The 21230-nt window shown below is 43.1% G+C and overlaps 1 protein-coding gene across 14 annotated transcripts in view; it reads right to left on the bottom strand.

Moving 5' to 3' along the window:
* Positions 1-270: 270 nt before the first annotated feature.
* The window catches only part of NPAS3 (neuronal PAS domain protein 3), an 871353-nt gene continuing 850393 nt past the window's right edge, over positions 271-21230 (bottom strand). For 12 of the 14 annotated variants that reach the window (XM_063651524.1, XM_063651525.1, XM_054449079.2 and 9 more), the window contains 3 exons: positions 10412-10559; positions 6868-6992; positions 271-4709 (listed from right to left, as the gene is read on the bottom strand). In XM_063651524.1, coding sequence (XP_063507594.1) covers positions 3337-4709; positions 6868-6992; positions 10412-10559 — 1646 coding nt within the window. In that variant the 3' untranslated portion in view covers positions 271-3336. The remainder of the gene's footprint in view (positions 4710-6867; positions 6993-10411; positions 10560-21230) is intronic. The other 2 variants (XM_063651526.1, XM_054449078.2) reach the window with 1 other exon arrangement.

The raw sequence follows: 21230 nt of genomic DNA, 5'->3' as shown, positions 1-21230 counted from the left end.
ATGCTCAGTATGACAATGAATTGGGGTAGCTGAAAATTTAGGATGGTTGCAAGTTTGGTGTAGTATTTGGATTAGCATCTTATTCTGTGCCTTGTCAGCCTCATCAGTACACAAGCTATATATTTTTTCCAAAACTAGCAAAAATATGAATGCATTTTTTTACTTTTTCTTTTTTTTTTAATAAAGAATTATGACCAAGGTACCTGCTTAAACAAATACTACCAGCATTCATTAGTCAGGATGGTTACATGTAAAAGAAATGATGCCAGATAGTAACAAATCCAAGAGAAGTTTATTATGAAAATGGCACCTGCGGATGAAAAAATTAAGTTACATAAAGACAACCATGTATGTGACATGTATGAGAATCTACAAAAGTATAAAAAGAACCCTGTTGTAAATGAAGTATGTACATTTCTGATTTGCAGCATTATCAATGGTCAATGAAAAAAAATGTTTCAAAATAAGCCAGGCACTCAGGAAGTTAGGTCCGGTTAGCTTCACACAAAACAAATGTACCATAGCTGTCGCTTTGTAACGTTTTAATTATTTTTTTATATATATATCGTAGAGTTGGTAACACTGCTAAGATTTTTACGAACAGAATATCCCTTTCCCCATTATTCAGCTACTTGGCACCAGTCTCCTCATAAAAGTTTTCATATATTTGTACAAGAAATAGTTAAAAACACAGACACAGTCTTCACAGGTAATGAAGTGTTTTTTTTTTTCATTTTGTAATTTTCAACACTATGGATTTAGACAGCAGCTGTGATTATCTGTTAGTTTAAATCACCAGAAATCATTTTGACACAACACAGAAACATTTATAAAAGAAAAAAAACAGCTGTCTAGCTGTTCTTTGTAGCTGATAGGTGCATTCCTTTGATTGTTCGATAGCTAGAGTAGAGCTTCCAAAATTAATCTGTAAATTTCTCCATTGGCCTTCTTCACCTTCTAAACCTACTTAAATCCTTCAAATAAGCTCACTATTAAAATTTGTGGCATTTAACTTCTTTTTGTTATTATTCCACCGTGGTTTGGGCCCAACTCATGAAATCAAAGGTCCTAGAGGAATCTACTCAACACAGTGATATTCAAAGGACAGCCGAGTTACTATATTAGCATTGCACAAATAAACAAATATATATGACAATTCTAGATCCCATTATCCCCTCCCATTTTGTTTCTTAAAAATGTTGGTTGACCTTTGAAAGAATTTTCTGTCTCACTGGTAATTGCTTTATATATTGCTCCATCAGCCAACCTGAAAGGAAACCAAAGAAAAGCACCCACTGCTTATAGGTAGAGCACAAGGGACTCTGGGAATGTTAACAACTGAGGCTATATGGCATCAATTTATTTAATATATCTGAGCATTATTCTTCAGTGCTTTGTGTTGCACTCCAGAAGACAGAGTCATACCCAGAATTCCGTTGTGGGAAAAATGGCTCCATTAACCTTGAGCTAGTTAAGAGTCTTTTTATCTCTGAGAATGAAAGAGATTTTGGGGATGGGGAAGGAATGAAGAGGAGGGAGAGGGGGAGATGGGAAAGGGAGGGAAAGAGAGGAGAGGTAGGGAGAATATACACCAGCAAAGCAACAGCAGGAATTTTAAAAGGTAAAACGGAAGATTCACAGACAGTAGAAGCAGCATAGGGTGACATTACAGAGGAAGGCCACCACACAAAACCCACTAACCCCCAAGAATCACTGATTCACTAGGACTGCAGGAATGGGACTGTACCACTCCAGACTAGAGATAGAGCACAGATAAGACAAAGGACAAAACAACTACATTAGCTTAGTATATACTGCATATAGAAACACACATTGAAACTGCAATGGGACTGACAGCCAAGGACACGTACACATTGTACACATTACAGTTCTCACATCTGTTATTAGATGCCTTAACAAACAGCTGCCAAAAATGAAGTGGAAGAAGAATTTATACTTGACAGTCATTTGGAGTGTTTGACACCACACTGATTTCTGGCAACAAAGACAAAATAGGATTTTTTTTCTTTTTCTTTTTCTTTCTTTTTTTTTTATTTTTTATTTTATTTTTTACTTAATGTGCAGTTTTCAGTTGCAGTTATCTGTCTGAAGCTTATTAACCCATTCTTTAGTTTTAAAACTTATTGGTTTCAACCCAGAAATAAGAACCAAAGGGAAAGAAATTCCATCAAATCAAACCAGTCCCCCAAAATACAACCTTCCTTTTTTTTAAGCAAGAAATGAAAAAACCCAAAAATATGTTAAATATTTTCCTTCTTTTACTCCGAAGTGTTATTGAAGTTGCAAAATTAGCCTCAGTTAGACTGAGTAAGGAAAATAAAAAGCTAAACAAAAGGCAGTATGTACCTAAACTGCTCCTCAAATCAGTTTGATTGAGTTTTCCAGCAGCCCCTTTAAAAAGGGCTTTACTGACCCATTAAATTTAATGTGAGGCTATGTTTGTTAGTTGGGAGGTAAAAAATTTTAAGTCCTGCAGCAAACGTTAATGAGGGCTTTGTCTTAACTAACCAAGGAGACTGCAGCAACGGACTCCAGACCAGGACAGAACACATTTTTTTTTTTCCCCCAAAACCCAGCCCAGGAGCTGCATTTTGTATGAAGACATTACAGATTAATAAATGATAGCACCATGGTTTTAGAAATTAAGTTAATGTTTCAGTAATTAACATTTAGTCCGACTTTTTTTTTTTAAACATTCTAGTCACAGGCCAGAAATTAAGTTTAAGAACCCAAATTATTTTTATGTGCAAGTAAGAAAATCTTAAAATCTTAACCGTAAAAAGAGAATTAAATTCTGCATAAAATTCTAAAATACTATTCCCCCTATTTTTTAAAGGAATTAGGAACAGAAACAAAAAACCACCCCATTTCATTTGACTTAGTCAAACAGGGCACATTGTTTATGCTTGTCTCTTTCCATCTTGATCATATCAAGATCTTTATGAAGAAACCCCAATGGTTGTCACTTAAGAACTCTCTTGACCACAAGACTGAGTATTCTATGGCAGAGGCATATACACATGAAAGACATCTTAATAAAGATGCAAAGGAAAGCAAAACAACCCAACACACATCTTAGAAGAAGACAAAACGGCAGGCAACTGGTCGTCTGACCCTCTGAAGGCAAAAAATAAACATATCTTTACACGAAAGAATAAGTCAGGTGAAAGAAAGAGGGGGTGGAATGGGGACCGTCGTGGCGAGAGAAGACGCTGACCTGCTCGAATTCAAAGTGCTAGAATTAAAGGTCTAAACGAAAATGCCGACGATGCCTCCTCCAAGCCGGGCCTGGCCGGGCCCAGGACGGGCGGCGCCTCAGTCCTCCTTGCGCTCCAGAGTCTGTGCCGCGTGGATGCCGTTGCTGTAGACGGGGAAGGGCAGAGTGGAGAAGAGTCCCTCGGCCGTGGTGAACACGTTGCCGGCGGGCATCTGCGTCAGGCTAGCTGCGCTCACTGCGCCGCCGAACGGTCCTGACATGTTGAGCCGGTGCACGTGGTGGTAGAGCATCTCCATGGGCGTCTTGGGGTCGAGGCCAAAGCCGGGGCTGTTAACGTCCACGAAGTTAACAGCGTGCGCGTTGGGCAGCAGGTTGCTCTGCATGGCCAGGGTCACCTCGGCGGGCGCGTAGCGGATGGTGCCCGTGGTGTAGACCCTCTGCGCGGCCGTGCTGGTGGCGGCCAGGGTCCCGGTCACCCTGTGCACTAGCGGGAGCACGACGTTGCCCGCCTGCAACCTCTGCAGCGCCTCCAGGTCCCCAGTGTACAGCAAGGAGTTGGACGCGCTGGGGCCGCCGCCCCCCGCGCCGCCGCCCCCGCCCCCGCCGCCGTTCCCGGGGTGCTTGTCCCGCGGGGACGCCGAGAGCGGGGGTGACAGCGGGTCGGAGGCGACGGGGGCCAGGGCCGCGGTGGTGGCCGAGGCGCCGAACTGAGTCTTGCGGGCGGCCGCGCCGTCGGCGCCGGGCGGGGTGAGGACCGAGTCGGGGATGGCCACGTGCAGCCCCCCGCCGCCGCCACCCCCACCGCCGCCGCCCTGCGGGGACGGGAAGTGCTCAGAGCTGGGGGGCTTGGTCATGCTGTAGGGGGACTCGTTCCTGGAGATCTCCCGGTTGGGCGGGTAGTTCCAGATGCTGCTGTCGTTGTCGAAATTGATGGGTTCCGAGATCTCCGTCTTGATCTTGAGCACCGAGGCACTGTTGGGGGAGGACAGCAGCCGCGGGGGCTCCACCAGGCCCGCGTCCAGGCCGCCTGGGCTCGACGCGCTGGACAGGCGCCGGCGGCTGGCGCTGCCGCCCTTCTGCCGTTTCCGCCTTTTCTTGCGCTTCTGGTGCTTGCTGGAGGCCTGCGCGCCCGCCTCGCCCGCGCTGTCCGAGTCCTTGGCGCTGTCGGACGTGAGGGACTCGCAGTTCTGCAGCCGCAGGTCCGACTCGCTCTCCACGTAGCGCTCCACCTTGATCTGCATCGGGCCCAGAGCACCGAAGCCGTCCTCGCCCGCCTTGGGGTTCTCAAAGTCCGAGTGCTCGAAGCTGTCGTCGCTGTCGCGGCTGTCCGGGTTACTGGAGCTGTGGCCGTCGTCGTTGCAGTTCATGTCGTTGTCACACGCGTTGCCCGACTTCTTCCGGTCGGGCTCCGGGTCTTCGCTGTTCTCGGACTGGTTCCCTTTCTCGTCGGACTTGGAGTTCTCGTTGTCCTCTGTGTGGGGCCGGGGGCGGGCGGGGGCGGAGGCGGAGAGAGAAGAGAGAGAAGACACCAGGTTAGCGGGGCGACCCGGCCTGTCACCTGCAGGGGCTGGGGCGGGGAGCAGGGCAAGTGTCCGTCCTCATCACGGGCTTCTCCATCACCTTCAGAGGACTTAAAGCCTGGGCTTTCTCTCTGCTGAGGGCCTGGGTTAGCTGGACGGTTACCCAAAGTGCGGGCCAGCGGCATTGGCAATCATCTGGACACCCGTTGCAAATGCAGACTCTCTGCTCCCACCCAGGTAGACTGAATCAGGTTCTGCATTGGAATATGACCCCCAGGTGATTCTCAGGCACATTCAAGTTTAAGAAGTCCCACAGAGATACTCAGGAAGTCGGGTTAAATAACCTGGACTAAGGTGTGACACAGAAAACTGATGGCATGCAAGGTGACTTCCTAAAGAGTCTGCATTTTCCCTTGGTGAATATTTGTTCATTACTGAGAGCCACTCTCCCTCTTTCTATTCCATAAGTTATTCTCCCCCACAGCACTTACCACCATCTGATTCACTGTATATCTTTATTTTTATTACTTATTATTATTATTATTTTTGGCAGGGTCTCCCTCTGTCCCTCAGGCTGGAGTGCAGCAGGGTGGTCACTGCTCACTGCAGCCTTGCCCTCCCCGGCTCAAGCGATCCTCCTGCCTCAGCCTCCTGAGTGGCTAAGACCACAGGTGCCCACCACCACACGTGGCTGATTTTTGTATTTTTTTTTTTTTTTTTTTGTAGAGACAGGGTCTTGCCACGTTGCCCAGGCTGCTCTCAAACTCCTGGACTCAAGCAATGCGCCCACCTCAGCCTCCCAAAGTGCTGAGATTACAGGCAAGAGCCACCGTGCCACCTCACTGTATATTTTAGTTTTATTTACTTGTCTCTTCTTCCCACTAGTATATAAGCTCACTGGGCTAGGAATTTTCCTTTGTTTTGTTCACAACTATGCACTATATTAAAAAGGGGCAGAGACTACCAATTCTAGAACTTTTTATGTCTTTCTCAAGAACTTGCAAATTAATGCAATTTAGGGACAGGAGGACAACGAAGATCTGCCTTGAGTGCTCTGCCCTCCTTCCGCCTCCCTGAAGCTGGGTCTGGAGGAAGGGATACATGTTTACAATGCTGGAGCACAGGTGCCCTCATGATAGGGGGTTGTCAGGAAAACCTAGCTGCCACATTTTTGAGAGAACAGATTTTTCCAGTAACACAGCCTCTGAAGATTGAGGGAGGAAGCCTGACTGGCAGCCTGGACTAAAAGCTGTGGTCACTGCCTCCCCTTCTGTAGCAGAAGAGGTAGGGTTAGAAGAGGTGTAGGATTTTCTTGCAGCTGTAAAATCCTACAAGTTTGGTGCTCCCTGGCCTTATGTGTGTCTCTGGAAGAGGGCTGGGGATAGGACGAAAAGCAAATTTTTAGACTACTTTTCTGTGTCCCAAAGAACTATTCAGGAAGTCTGCTTCTCCAAAAGAAATGAAAATGCATGCGTTTGTTCTGCATAGATTCAGGAAATAAGTAACAGTCCAGCACCCTGAAAGAGGCATTGATCGATGCCACCATTAAGTACCCTACTTTAGAGGCTCAGTCCCAGCTTGGTGGGAATGTGAATATTTGGGGCTCAAAGTCACAGACTCTCTTGGAGCTGGCCCTAGTACCTGCCTCTAGTAGAGGCCGAGAGCTAGCTATGAGGTTAGAGCAGGGCTCCTTCTGTTTGGCCAGTGGATTGACATTAAGTGATTGCTAAGAGCAATCACTCTCTTTCTGTATATTTAAAGAAAGAGATCTGTCAGATCTCAAAAGATCTCTTTCTTCTGTGTGTATATATACACACAAAAACATATATAAATATATATATACACACAAACGTATTTATCCAGCACTACATATCTATATGTATTGTGCGTATATATACCTATATAGTACATACAGGTATGTAGCAGTGTACAATTATATATATGTGTGTGTGGAGAGAGGCAGACACTCAGTAATAACTTGATGTGACATATGTGTCTCTGAAATGTGACCAGTTGCTTTGCCTCTGATGATGGCCCTCTGGCCATTGCCCACCCCCCGTGTGTGGTGGGCAAGCTTCACTGCAGAACATGGAGAAGAAGGAATAATACCTGTAATACCTGAGGTGTCTTTAGAGTCTGACTCAGAGTCGGATGTCTCCGAGGATTCAGAAGTTTTCTCCGGCAGATGGGGGAGCTGTGCGATGTCCATGGGTGTGTCCTTGTACTCAGGATTGCTGTGGAAGGGAGGCACTGGTCAGGAATGCAGACATCCATTCTGCATGGTTTGTTTGGACCATCTTCTCCCCCACTTCTTTGTCCCAGACTTCTGGAGTTTAGAAAGTTTCAAAGACTAAACATGAAATCATTTCTCAGCTCTTCATGGGATTTTATGGAAGCTTGGCTTGCATGTGCCAAGGTACAGGTGCACCCTGCTGCAATGATAGAATACCCAAATGCTCCCTGAAAGCCATGGAGAAGCTTTTAAATAATCAGGTACCACTGGGGGTCAGGAAACTGTGCTGCTTGACAGTACACCTGGGGGAAGGGAGGATGAGAAATACTCTCAACAATTCATTCCCATGCCTCCTGGTGTGTCGTGTCTTCTCTTGGGCTCCTAATGAGTCCATGGCCTCAGTACCTTTGTTTTGGGCCCTTGATGTAGCTTCTCAGCCGTTCAGATGGCTCCCACGCTATTGGTGGGGCAGCAGAGCCTTTGGTGCCTATCTTTCAGATGCACAGGTGCACCTTGGGATGCATGGATTATGGCTACTGAACTGTCAACACACCCATTACAATCACATTTTCATCTGCTCATGTGGTGTACACCTGTGGCTTGTTAGCTGGAAATCTGATTGCAGTGGGGAGAGTCCCAGTGTGAAAGAGGCCCTAACAGAAGGGATCTAACCTCACTTGCACAAATGTGCTTAATTTTTGTTCTATTTTTAGTTTGGAAACAAGGCTCTTTTGGAAGAGACAGCATGTTAAGTCAGTTTGACCTGTCTTCTGGAAATGCCACTCCAAGGCCACCTGATGCATGAGGAGAGTAGGCTCCTGTAATCTGAAGGCACAAGGAAATCCTCCTGCTTCAAAATGGGAAATGCCTCTTCTATTTTTCCATGATGGCTAGCCAAGCAGAGACTTAAAATTGATGATTACTGACTCATTTGCTAATCTCTAGCGAAATTCCTATAGTAGAGTCACTGTTTCAGTAACTACTCTAAAACTGCAAATGTTCCTGGGAGGGGTAATTCACTAAAATGGATTATCAGGCATTTACTCCTTAGTGTGAATTAGCTTCAGCAGCAAAGCTTTCTCTTGATAATCAGATGAGACTAATGGTGGGAAGGTGGACTCCGTCTCTGAATACTCTGAGTCTATAATTCTATTAAGTATTACGAGGGAATGGGAAGAAGACTGGAGGAGCAGTAGTTTCAGAACAGGGAAGGACGAGCCTGGATTGGGGCCTGGGTGCAAGGGTTCTGGGAAGGAAGAAGTGACATGAAAGTATTGCTCAGGGAAGAATAATAGATAAGAATGTGGGAAAGAAAACCAAACTTCTGTAGTTGCTATATTGCCAGGGCCACATCATTTTCTTACTAGATCTTTACCCTATAGAAGTGATACCAGTGAATGGCTGTCTTGGTGGAGTTTCCCCTGCTAAAGCCCATCTACGTTAGTCTTCTTTGGGGGCTCACAGATCACTTGCCCTACAATTTACAGTCCTTTATCGTTGACTTCAGGGAGGGTTTTTAGGTCAGCTGAAACAGGTCTTCTATGCCTGAGATTGAAGCTTTTGAGGTTGAAGACTGGTCTTTGATACCTAAACTTCCTTCCTATCCATATGGGATTTGATGGAATAGAATCACCAAAGCTCATGAGTTTGTACCATCTGATCCTAGGCTAGATCAATGGTATTCAGAGACTGATTGCTTAGCTCTTCTTACTCCTTGCATTTATGGGCAGAGAAGTCATGAGGCTGATGAGGCAGTAAGAAAGATCCAGATAGGAAGAAATCTCACAGAATGGGAGTAACAACCACATAGATGACTTCAGTACCTATGTTTCATCAACATGGGAGCCAGACACTGCTAGCCCTAGGGTGCCTGTTGCCAGCATTTAATTCTTAATGGTGATGGGTCTCCTTGTCACAATATCATTTTGCCTAGCAAAAGAATGTCAGTGCCACAAGACCTTATTCTATTTTCTGTCTGGCATGTGAGTTTTTATAACCACCTGCATTCCCTATAGTAATTATTCCATAAAACTCTATGTACAAGGATTCCTTGGTACCAGAACTCATCTTGAACACATCACAAACACAGGGGAGACTTTACATGGAAATCAGGCCTCGGAGAAAGTCACATTCAATACACATACTTTTACCTTTAGAGAGAATTAATGTAGAGCAGAAGAGGTCAACAAAAGGAAATAGAAAGTAGATAAATGAAGACTCTTTTAAGTGGTGCACATTAAGGCCCTCTCTAGAGCAATAATCATTAGTGTCTGATTGATATGCTGTTGGTAGCAAGCACATTCATGCCTTCAAGTCATCACCAAAGTATGTGAACACACTCTGAAGGGCCAGTGTGCTGATGAGCCATGGTTGTTAGCTTCTCAGCTCCATTTGGCTGTCTCAAAGAAAAATGGGATTCAGGTACTCCCTGTCTAAATTATCAGCCAAAGGGCACCAACTTCCATTCATAAGACCTACTGGATATTTTCCTACTCAGACCACGTGTGGGCTCTGCTTGGTGGCTTTAGGCCAGGAGAAGCCAAAGACCAGAATGATGGGGGTGGGAGGGAGCCAGGCCAAGTGCTATGATAGTTTCACACCAGGATTGGTGGAGAACTTCCCAGAAAGCCTGCCCCCATACTCAAGACGGCCCAATCTGTGGGTCTTGGTTAGTTTTCTGCTAGTTTGAATCCAAAGGCAGAATGCAGATTGGGAAGGGGAGAGAAATGGTGTCTCACACCGGAATTTAGGAAGTAGTTGAGCTTCGGCTTACTTGTAGATAGACTGTTAAGGACACACTTTAAGAGCAGTAAAACTTGCCAAAGATCACAAAGCAGTGGGACAAAAAAAAAAAAAAAAAAAAGATTGCCTTCATTTTTACACCGCTATTGTTTGATTTCAGCAAAGCAACTCACTTTGTTTACCAAAACTTTAATGCCCAGGAAGTCAAACCCTATGTAATATGCTAAGGGCATCAAAGGGATGAAATATAAGAGGAATATAATGTTCCCTGCCACTTTTCTTCCATTCTGTTTTACTTAATTTTCACAGGAACTGGAGTGTGTGAGTGTGTGTGTGGTGGGGAAGAGGAGGTGCTTTTTGAATGCTTCAGCTGTAGGCCGAAGTCTGTATTATTCTGGCCTAAGCATTTGTGGGAAAACCAAAGCAACTTCTGCAGAGATGCCCAAATGTTGACAGACCAAGAATTATTGAAAATCTTGAAATCTTTCCTGCAAGTCCCTTCCAACATAGTTTTATCTTCTCACATTTATTTGAATCTTGTGGAAAGCATAGCAGAATTGCCATGAAGTTCCACACCAGGTACTGTCAAAAGATAATATTCACAACATGTAGGCTATTAACCATAGGGCTGCATATTTTATAACCAGGACAGAAATAGAAAAGAAGTAGAAAATATACCTAAGAAGGTAATTCACCCAGATGATATTCTTTTCATTTGCATTCTTGGCATTAATAGCTATGGTGGCACTGGACTGTATCCAAATATATCCTCCGTTCTTCTGCATCCAGCGATAGTACTTTGTCACACACTGACCCTTATTCAGCACTGGGGAAAAAAAAAACAAAACAAAACAGAGGCATTGTATTAAGACTGGGATCAAATAATTTTTTCTTTTTTATCTCTACAAAACCTTAAGCCTAAAAATGGTAGGACCTGCACCAAGCCAGGGTGACCCTCTGTATGCTTAATATAGAATGCCATTAGTAGGACAAATGAAATCAAGTCAGTGGAGCGGCAGCTCTGGAGCCAGGGTTACTGGCATTTGTAGCAAGACTTTATTCCGTTTTGGGCAGCCATGGTGTGAAAAGAATAAAAGGACTACAAATCTTTTTGGCTCACAGAACACCTAATGCGGTGTGGATATTGTCAATGGGTTTGACATCAGATGGTAAGAAAGGCAAATCTGTATGTGATTTATTCATAGCTTTGAGGTAGACCTCTTTGAGATTCTGGATATTTGAATGGTTGCAAAGATGCTTTACCCCTCGTCTTTGATCATTTCTCCTCAGTGTGAGCAATCTCAACCCGCGTCCTTATATGTCTGTTCCTTTTGATCTTGTCTAACTGAATTTATAGTCCTCGGATGAACTAAATTTACACTGGTCAGTCGGGGGAGATTCTGGTGAGACTTCACTGAATGTTGGAACAAAATAAATTCCCCAGTGGAGTCAGAGAGAAACACTGGCCTAAGGGAGGCACAGACTTGACTTGGCTGGAGCCAAACAGAGTGACAGCTCCACACAGACTCTGAAATATGGCCCCAAATGAAGGAACAAGTAAAAACAATCAGTAATGTGAAACGGTGCCATTAAATACCCACTGAAAGAGAGCTTTAAAATGCAGATGTTAAAAATGATACTTGAACCAAAATCTCGCCAAGTTGAAATTGATTTGATTTGTATCTGGGTACTCCTGAGCTAGTAAAAGGGAAAAGCACAGTAAATCATCCCCTGAAATAAAGTGCCGTGGATGGGAATGGTTTAAAAGGGTGCCGGAAATGTGGAAAACCTGCTGTTATTACTTGGATGCGGGTCGCAGCAACTCGGCGCCCCGCAAAAGCTCACCGGCTGGCTGGCCACTAGAGGGCAGTGTGCACTCATCTACGTCGCCCGCTTTTGGCATGTCCTTGTCTCCGTCTGCTAAAATGAAAAACCTCTAACTGCTGTAATAAATTTGGCTAAATTAGCTGCTAAATGGTTATCTCAAGTAATATGTATTTGCATTAATCATCTTGCTCTAAACCAGAACAAGCCAGAGTCCTAAAGACGTAGTAAATTCATATTGTCCATTTAATTACGGCTAATAAGTGCTTCATATACAATAGTTTCATGAAGTACATTTAGATTTTTTTTTTGGAGGGGGGTGGATGGGTGTAAAGGGAAGTCACTTTGGAAAAGAGCTGTGTTTAAGGCTGTGGAAGCTCTTCTCATCTTGTCCTGAGCCACTCTTCCTGGCTCTGAAAGTGCTCAAAAATCACACATCCATCTATTATATCCATAAACATATAAACTTTCAAGGTTTTCTTCTATTCTCCTTTTTTTCTCACAGCACACTAATGGGACCGTTGTAAAATTTGGTAATTATGTCTTAACTGTTACTTGAAAAAGCCTCACTTTGATGAGTGTTTCAAATCATAACAAATTTCATTCTGAAACTCCTCACCAGTTTAGGGTGTTTTGAAGGCCTGGAACTGTCACCTTCTCTTGGTGGCGTGGCTCCACAGGTTGCATTGTACTCTCCTTTTGTAGGCAATTGTAAGTTCTGCCATTCTGCATGCATGGCTTCCCAGGCTACAAAACTGCGTGGTGAAGCTGAAAGCAGTAAAATACTAACTCCGCCATACAGCTCTTCTGTCAAACCATTGTTGCATGCAACAAGATGTGCTTTTATTCAAATCCTCTCAACCTGGTTAACTATTAATAGAGGAACGATGGGTTATATAATTCTGTCCACTATTTTCACAGAGAAAACTTACAGCACCCCAATCAGTGGTTGGGGGTATAATTCTGTCTGCTTTGTATCTGGAATGAGGAATAATTCCAAATGGTTCTAGTAGGTTGAACAAAGGCAAAGAGACTAAGAAGCCCCTTTTTAGAATCACATGAAGAATACATTGAGATGGCAGGCCAGATCAGCACAGCCTGCCTGGGAGTTCTAGACTAGAATTTGACCAAAAGCAGGCAAAATTTTCAAAAGAATTATCTCCATTATACAAAGTATACAAAAGGGGCAAAGGGATAAAGGAGTTATAATATCAAATTAGAATCTGCAGAATTAATGTAAAGATCACCCCCTCCTTCCTGATAATACTTTCTCTTAATAAAATCCCAATTTGGAAATGGATATCCAGCCAAATGTTTGGCCTCCCCGGTGGTCTGCACGTATGTGTAGCAAAGGGGGCTGAAAGGCTCCTTTGCTAAGGGACTGTATGGTGTCATCTTTTTGAATTACAGTAGGATGACTCTGGGTCTACCTAAATGGATCTGTGTTTCCTGAGAAGATAAATCCAGCACTCATTTGTTAGGGCCCATGAATATAATAATACAGCTTTCTTTATCACCCAGGCCAAGGGTCAGCTAGCAAGAGAGGAGAGCTAAATGTGAGAGAGGCAGGACAGGTGACTTCTGATGTGAGGAGGTATCTGTAAAAAGACTGAAGGGGAAGGGAATTGCTCAAGGCTTCCTTGGGGAGTCAGGGAGCCACGTGATAGCCCTTGACGTCCTGTGGTGAATACCACAAAGCAGGTTCCAGAGCCCACCGTGGGCAGCTGAAGAAGACGAGTTTGACCCGTGGTTTTACCCTGGGCCAGTCTGACAGACAGACTTCCTAAAGGGTAGACAATTTCGCTTGGTCTTTCCTAGGGATTAGTGTTTTCTGAATGAGACCCCCAAGCGCCAGTGGGAATCTAGATAACTACAGATACAGTGCAAAGTTAGGACAACATATTTACCAAAATATCACCCCAAGTTGCTTTTGGTTTGCAACAGATCTTGTAAAAGAAATCATAATGTTTGAGAGGCCAAGGTGGATGGATCACTTGAGGCCAGGAGTTTGAGACTAGCCTGGCCAACATGGTGAGACCTTGCCTCTACTAAAAATCCAAAAATTAGCCAGGTGTGGTGGTGTGTACTTGTAATCCCAGCTACGAGGGAGGCTGAAGCACAAAAATCGCTTGAGCCTGGGAGGCGGAGGTTGCGGTGAGCTGAGATTGCACCACTGAACTCCAGCCTGGGTGACAAAGCAAGACTCTGACTCAAGAAAAAAGAAATCATAATGGAATTTAGCTTCTTTAAAAAATGAACAAGAAATACTTTTTGCTTGGGCCTCCAGAATATAAATTTATGACTTTGGGATGAAGCTTCTTTCCTTGAAAAAAAAAAAAGTCCTACTGGCAAATCAGTTGGATCATTCCAGCTGCGCCAGAGGCAGGATCTGACAGCTTTTCCTGAGCTCATGTGGTCCTAATCAGCTCAAGAAGAAAAGCCACCTTGGTGCCAGTTTGAAAGAGATTTTTAGTGTGTAATAAATTAGAGAACTTGAAAAACACAGAAAAAACTTTTTTGATTCTCTTTAGTCCAGTGGCTGTTGTTTTTTATTTTCAAGTTTTAGGTTTCAGCAGTGAGAAAGGAGAGAATATTTGAATAAGTTTATTTCATAAAATTCCTTCTGTGGGAATAACAAAAATAAGCACCATGTGAGTTACTTGATATGAAAATCCTTAAAAAGATAGTTAATTGTCCCTTGAAAAGAGACACATACTCATCACACCAATGAGCTTAGGAGTAAAGTCATAACCATGTCTACAAACCACAAAGGGAAAGGAACAGAGGGAGAGGAACTAGAGAGAGAAATTCTAATTTGAATATCACATCCTTGTCATATGGTCTAGGTACCTCTAACATGTAACCTAGCATCTTTTCTTTGGTTTGTTCCAAAGTTTACTTTCTACTCTCCAAAATTTTTGGGCTGAGCAGCCTGTGTGTCTCTCGCTGAATTCACTGATCGTGTCAAAGCATCTCTAGAATTATGTCTTTAAAGTTGTACTCTAGTAATTACTTTTAGTTTGAGGATGCCAAAACTTTTAAATGACCTCTTCTTAGATTTGACAAAGTAAACCTGAAGACATAGAGAGGATAAATACACTTGCGTAGGTTAGCTTAGAATCTTGAAAGGTCCCAGACGTAACTGGGAACATCTCTGCTAGCACACAAGAACACGTTCCTTGCTCCTCTGAGGCCCAGGGTGTAACCAGTTGCTTTTGGCTGTTGTTGCTCGAAGGAAAACCAGGAGGCTGTTGTTGGCACCATCCCACCCTCCAAGTTAAAGGTGCTTTAGAGTTATAAGCTGTGCTCTTCAGAGGACAGAGGTGACCCTCCAGTTGTGAGAAGAATTCTATAGAGATGAACTGGGAGAGATTTAAATCCTCCTGGTTGAACTGTTTCAGCTTTGCTTAGCTAACAGTTAGAATACCATGAGTAAGTGTGTCTTTGGCTATTGAAGTCAAAATATTAATACCATGTACCTCTAACTGTGAAGGTAGCTGCAAATACAGTTCAATCAAAAGAAAATTGTAGAGTGCTTACATTTTAGAACATGTGACCTTTTACATCGAACACATGTTTCCCCTGCCCGCCCCCCACCCCCACCAAGACTGGATGCTAAGTTTTATTGAATATCTTTTTAAAATGTCACCTGGTCTCTTGGTTTGAGCTTAGTGGTTGGCCTATAAGAAATGTACTGCTTAGAATAATTCTTCTCCCTGCAAATCTGATGGACATTTTGCTGAGGCACACATCCGTGGCCCTGCACACAGTTACCAACAGAGGGATTTCAGTTTTCCTTGGGAAAACTTTGTCCACAGACACAGACTGATGACTGAAAGGACATAAAGGAAGCCAGTGTCTGTGGCAGGAATATAATTCTGGTAGTAAATCAAAACAAATCAGTACAAGTTTGCCTTCAGAAATATGGAGAAAAAAAGAGAACGTGGTCTCTTCCTGTTGGGCTTGTTCTACAAAATCAAAGCCAAAGATTCTAAATAGTGAGTTAGTTGTGTCATAAAAAGAAGGAAGCAGTCTAATTCAGTTTGAAGAGGAGATGAAGAACACATATCAAAAGCGGTCTTTTAGCAAAGTGTCTCACAAAAGGACATTTTAGTGGTTTGCATATGCATTAAAAAGCTGCAAGACATGGTGCATTCAGGTAAGTATAGAATAAATAGGAAATGGTGAGATCATCGGAGATTCCACACTTCACATTCACACAGCCGAACAAAGAGCTTCATTATCGTCATGGCGATAGGAGGACGCATCTGTGGCGCCATTCACCCCCTCCTGGAGGTACCTTCATCAGTGGCCGCGGAGAACGGAGAGCAGGTGCCTTCTGCCAGAAACTCAAAAATTATTTTTGAATTCACTAGAGTGTGTATCTGTGTGTGTAAGTGAGGGGGGTGTGCTAGAATCACACTTTCTACTTAATACCACAGTTGGGTGCTTAGCTGTAGCCACTGGTTCTCTTTCTACATTCACAAAACTGGCAGATGAAACATGAAAAAGAATACTGACTCTTTAATCTCTGCTTCTCCACCTAAGGCCCAAGGCAGGCTGACAGGGAACTTCATTCTGGAAACAGGACTTTCTTTCTTTCTTTCTTTCTTTTTTTTTTAATTCTGGATTACTTTTTCTTAGGCTTTTGAAAACTGGCTATAGGGGAATGAACCTGACATAGACTTAAAACAAGAACAAGTTTCCTTATCTAAAAAGTTACAGTCCTTGATGCTTACAGGAAGGTCATTTTCAAAACCCACAGGAGAAACACAATTATAGCCAGAAACTGCATTAAGTGCTTTATTTACTCGCAAAAGAGACAGTTTTTCATTTAGAACTGCTCATAGGATCAACCGAGGCTTTGATGCTGTGCAGACTTTTCTATAGATTTTGCAATTAGTGAGCTAGATGTCTTAAATAGCAGGCATCCAGAAATTGGTTTTTAGGTTTTTTTTTTTTTTTGTAAATCTATATGCTGAGCAATATTTGGTAGAATTGAAGGATATTTGATACTTATTGTGAGTTATGAGCTTAAGGACCGAAGACCTGTAGATGTTTTGTGAATGAGTATGCATCATCTATGGATTTTCCCCCCTAATACGCTAATGACAGGCCCTGCTTGAATTGCTATCTGTATGATTTACAACCTCAGGAGAGGTTTTTTCCTATACACTGCCAATTGATAGATTTTTATTAACTGTTAATATTGAATCATGCAGAAAACTTCTCATTAATTTAGAATGCGTCAATTTGTTAAGTTTAAAAAATAAATTCCCCTTTTCCTCATGATAATGTACTGAATTGGAGAACAAGGCTTTTAAACACTGTTAGTGTTCTAGGACAAGGAGAATCAAAATAATTGTTGGCACGAGGGACATCTGCGATCACAGTATTTTACAAGCTGTTTTCAGTCCGACCAGGGTGTTTCAGTCCCACTCATTCATTCCCTTCTCAACCTACAATAGTTAAGGATACAGTATTTTTTTAGGACCCTATACCTTCTCTTTTGGGGGGGAATTTGTTATATAAATGGGAAGCGGTGAACTCTTCAACACGGAATTAAAAAAATTAAGGCTAGGAACTGAGGACAGTGGTGGATTTATTCATTCAATCCATTTTTTTTTTTTTTTGAGTGCCTACTCTGTGCTCATCACTGGGGGATATCAGAGTGTGCAAAATGTGTCACAGGCCTGTCCTCCTACGTTAGTCTCCATCAGTCTTGATAATTGCATTCCCCTAGTCAGTGATTGGTTTAGGTTTGGAATATGATGAGACACTGGGCAATGAAACTCAAGTGGAAGTCTCTACTGTCAGAGGTTGTTGAAAAAGTTTTATTCACTCTGGAAAGAGGGATTTACCTCTACTTGCCTTTGAATGAGAAAGAGATGCTTATCAATCATTCTCACAAATAAGTTTATAACAGTGACAACTGTATGGCACGTGGTATGTAGGTTTATGAAAGAGCAAGGGGGTCTGACTTGGGCTGGGTGCATTCTTCACCTCCCTTTAACAATTAAGTATTATCAAGTACTGAAGCAGTTAATCTGATTAGGGCATAGGCAGAAGTGAAAACAGACAAAAGGGGTGATGTGGACCTTATACTCAGATTTATTTTGTCTCTGGTGGACCCTATGCTTCTGGAGGCAATCATTTTGTTAAGTCCACTAAACATCTTTAAAAAGAAATACATAAGAAGCGAGGCACAGGTATATAAAAACTGGTGTTTCAGAAAGTCAGAAACATTTCCAGGATCCCAGACAAATTCCATTTGTTCATCTGTTATGTAGATTTTTAGAAATCCAAGTACTTTGTTGTGAAAACATAGATTCTTCCATGTAGCAGTCATTGTTGGTCGTCGCTCAACAGCTATTCTGCCACTTCCTTCTGGATAACGGAAGTCTGATTTTGGGTTTTATGTTTGATGGCCTCCTCCTAAATCCCAGGAGAATAAACCTTGATTGTTTAAGCCAGATACAGTAATTCTACGAGTGGCTTAGGCTTGGGCACTCGATGACACCTAGGACTATGAGACACAAGAGGCTTCTCCCTGCTGTGGGGTGGTGGGGAAGCGCTTCTGGAAATGTTTTCTGTGAGCTCCAAAATGAACACAAAACATCGACTGACCCCTTCTGCACTTCAGACATTGCCCTATGAGGAACTGATGATGGGGATGCTATCTTGATCTTTTGATCAAGTCTTTTGATCATGAAGAGAAAGTTAAGTCATTTTTACTGGGATTTTCTGTTACTTGTAACCAGGTGCATTCTAGTTGATACGCCCCACCAAAAGTTCTAGGAAGCCAGAGAAGACGTGGGAGTTCATGAAGAGATTTGAATGACCTGATCTTTAGTTAACCCTGCATGTATGGGAAAACTGTTGTATGTTAGACACATACATGAATTAAATCCTATGCCACTCATTTAAGTCAAAAAAAGTTTGATGTTTTTTGAGATATGTAAGGTATCATTGAATGTTTTCAGGAAACAATTTAAAAAATAGTTTGTATAAGATTGAGAACAAGATGCCATTATAAGAAGTAATGGAATTGATTTTATTTAGGTTAACTGATTTAGGTTAAAATGGATGACTCAGAAGTATTGATTTTTTTTTTTTTTTTTTTTTTTTTTTTTTTTGAGATGGAGTCTCACTCTGTTGCCCAGGCTGGAGTACAGCAGCATGATCTTGGCTCACTGCAAGCTCCGCCTCCCGGGTTCATGCCATTCTCCTGCCTCCGCCTCCTGAGTAGCTGGGATTACAGGCGCCCGCCACCATGCCCAGCTAATTTTTGTATTTTTAGTAGAGACGGGGTTTCACTGTGTTGGCCAGGCTGGTATCGAACTCCTGACCTTGTGATCCACCCACCTTGGCCTCCCAAAGTGCTCGGATTACAAGCATGAGCCACCATGCCCGGCCAGAAGTATTGATTTTTTTTTCTTCTTCTGATCATGCCTTATAAGAGCAATGGGTTATTTTTTGTCAAATACAATGTTTTAAAAAAACTATAATAAAAGCAACTACTAGGCTGGGCGCAGTGGCTCATGCCTGGAATCCCAGCCCTTTGGGAGGCCCAGGTGGGTGGATCACCTGAGGTCGGGAGTTCGAGACCAGCCTGACCAACATGGAGAAACCCCGTCTCTACTAAAAATACAAAATTAGCCGGGCGTGGTGGCGCATGCCTGTTATCCCAGCTACTCGGGAGGCTGAGGCAGGAGAATCACTTGAACTCAGGAGGCGGAGGTTGCAGTGAGCTGAGATCGTGCCATTGTACTCCAGCCTGGGCAACAAGAGTGAAACTCTGTCTCAAAAAATAAATAAATAAATAAATAAATAAATAAATAAATAAAAATAACAATAAAAAAAAGCAGCTACTAATTGAAATAATAATAAGGAGAAGCTTGCGAATCCATGTGAGAATTATATTAGAATTTGTCAGTCAAATCAAAGTTCTGGCTTGCTCTCTGGAGAGACAGAAAAGATCATGTGCTTGCGTTCTATGTCTCTCCTATGCTCTTCTAAGCCTGCAATGCCTTAGACCACTCCTCCATCTCTCTTGACATCCTCTTTCAAAGTAAAGTCCAGGGAAAATCTGCCTCCCCTGGGGCTTTTTCTCCATCCTCCCCTTAGTTGTTTTCACCTCTGGGGTTTCTGTGTTTTGTCTGCACATCTTAAGAGACCTCATTTCATACTAGCTAATCAGAATTGGCTGTTTCACGCTGCCTTCTCTATTAGTATGTAAGCTCCTCGAAGGTGGACACCATACCTTAGTTGTTTTTGAAACCTCACAGCAATGACACAGGCTTTGCATTAGTAAGTGCTCACAAATGTTAGATAAACTTGAATAGGAAAAAAATGACTGCTCATATTCACTCATACAGTCAAGTACACAGGAAAGTATTCGCCCAAGGGAAAAAAAACAGTAAGATCTTTTGCTTACTAGGTCGGATATTACTACTAATTATACTCTGTTAAATTTTTCTCATTGATATTTAAAACTTTACATCTTTGTAAAGAAGTCAGCTTCTTAATCCTATTCTTGTTTCATTTGAATACTGATCGAGTACCCTCAGAGTTACTTCACTACTCACCTTTTGCTACTGTTCTCAGAATTCATCCAATTTGAGAGGAAAAGAAAACCCTTCAGATACTCAGTTTGTATTTACTGTTTACGTCATGTAGAATAGTGCTGTCTAAACACTAGTATGGTCTGTACTTTTCAAGCTTTCACATGAATATGAGTCAGCTGGGGATCTTGCTAACTGCAGATTCTGATTGGGGAAGGCCTTAAAATGTGCGTCTCTGAGTTCCCAGGGGGTGCTGACACCGCTGCCCCACTGATGCACAGTGTAGTAAGCGCAGCAGGGATGCACCGCTGGAGCTCAACCCTCTTGCTGGTCTCTGTCTCTGTGCCTGCCTATGGACTTGAAAAGCCAAAACAAGTGCTGTCTCCCTGCCGGCACCCCCTCCCCCCCAAAAAAAAGTAAGACAAAATAATACAAATTCATTCCTGCATAAAAACCTGCCTTTATCTTGTCTCCTTGTGACGGTTTTTTCGGTTAATGGCCAGGCACACGATGAAGGCTGACTTGGCTTCTGAAGAAAGTCAGACATGGTAGCTATTACATGCATTTCCTTCCATGGGAATTTTCACATTCATATGGCAGGAGGGGAACACTTACTTGCTCTGGGAAGAGTCCAGCCAATGACCAGGTTGCAGCTAAATCCCTGAAGACCCACCCCTGAAGAAAGGCTGAGATCAGAAAACAGAAAAAAGTCCCCCGTGCTATCTGCATTTGGCCCACCCATCAAACTTTCCACCTTTTCTCTTTCCTTCACTTGCAGCTTCCGTTTCCATGTGCAGTGGCTGCATACCCAAACCAACAATTAAAAATCCCCCTTTGTTTGTGTGGCAGATGACAAATGCATGGAGGACATCTTGTGTTGCCTAGGCAGGCAGGGCACTTACTTTGATTGATGCTCGATTGTGGAAAAAAATGAGCTGGGAAGGAATTACAATGGAGGGCCCGCAGACTGGAAGGGGATATACTAATTAGTCCTGCATTAAGCAGTCTGCTTGCATTTGGTGATGAGACGCCTTCAGGAGGGAAGTGTAGGGGTTATTGATGCAAAACAGCATGGAATGCATTATATCAGGTAGCTGTATATTAGTTTT

The sequence above is a fragment of the Pongo pygmaeus genome, chromosome 15 (genome assembly GCF_028885625.2).
Source record: "Pongo pygmaeus isolate AG05252 chromosome 15, NHGRI_mPonPyg2-v2.0_pri, whole genome shotgun sequence".
NCBI lineage: Eukaryota > Metazoa > Chordata > Mammalia > Primates > Hominidae > Pongo > Pongo pygmaeus.
The sequence above is the reverse complement of the archived record's forward strand: the minus strand, read 5'-3'. Positions and strand labels throughout refer to the sequence as shown.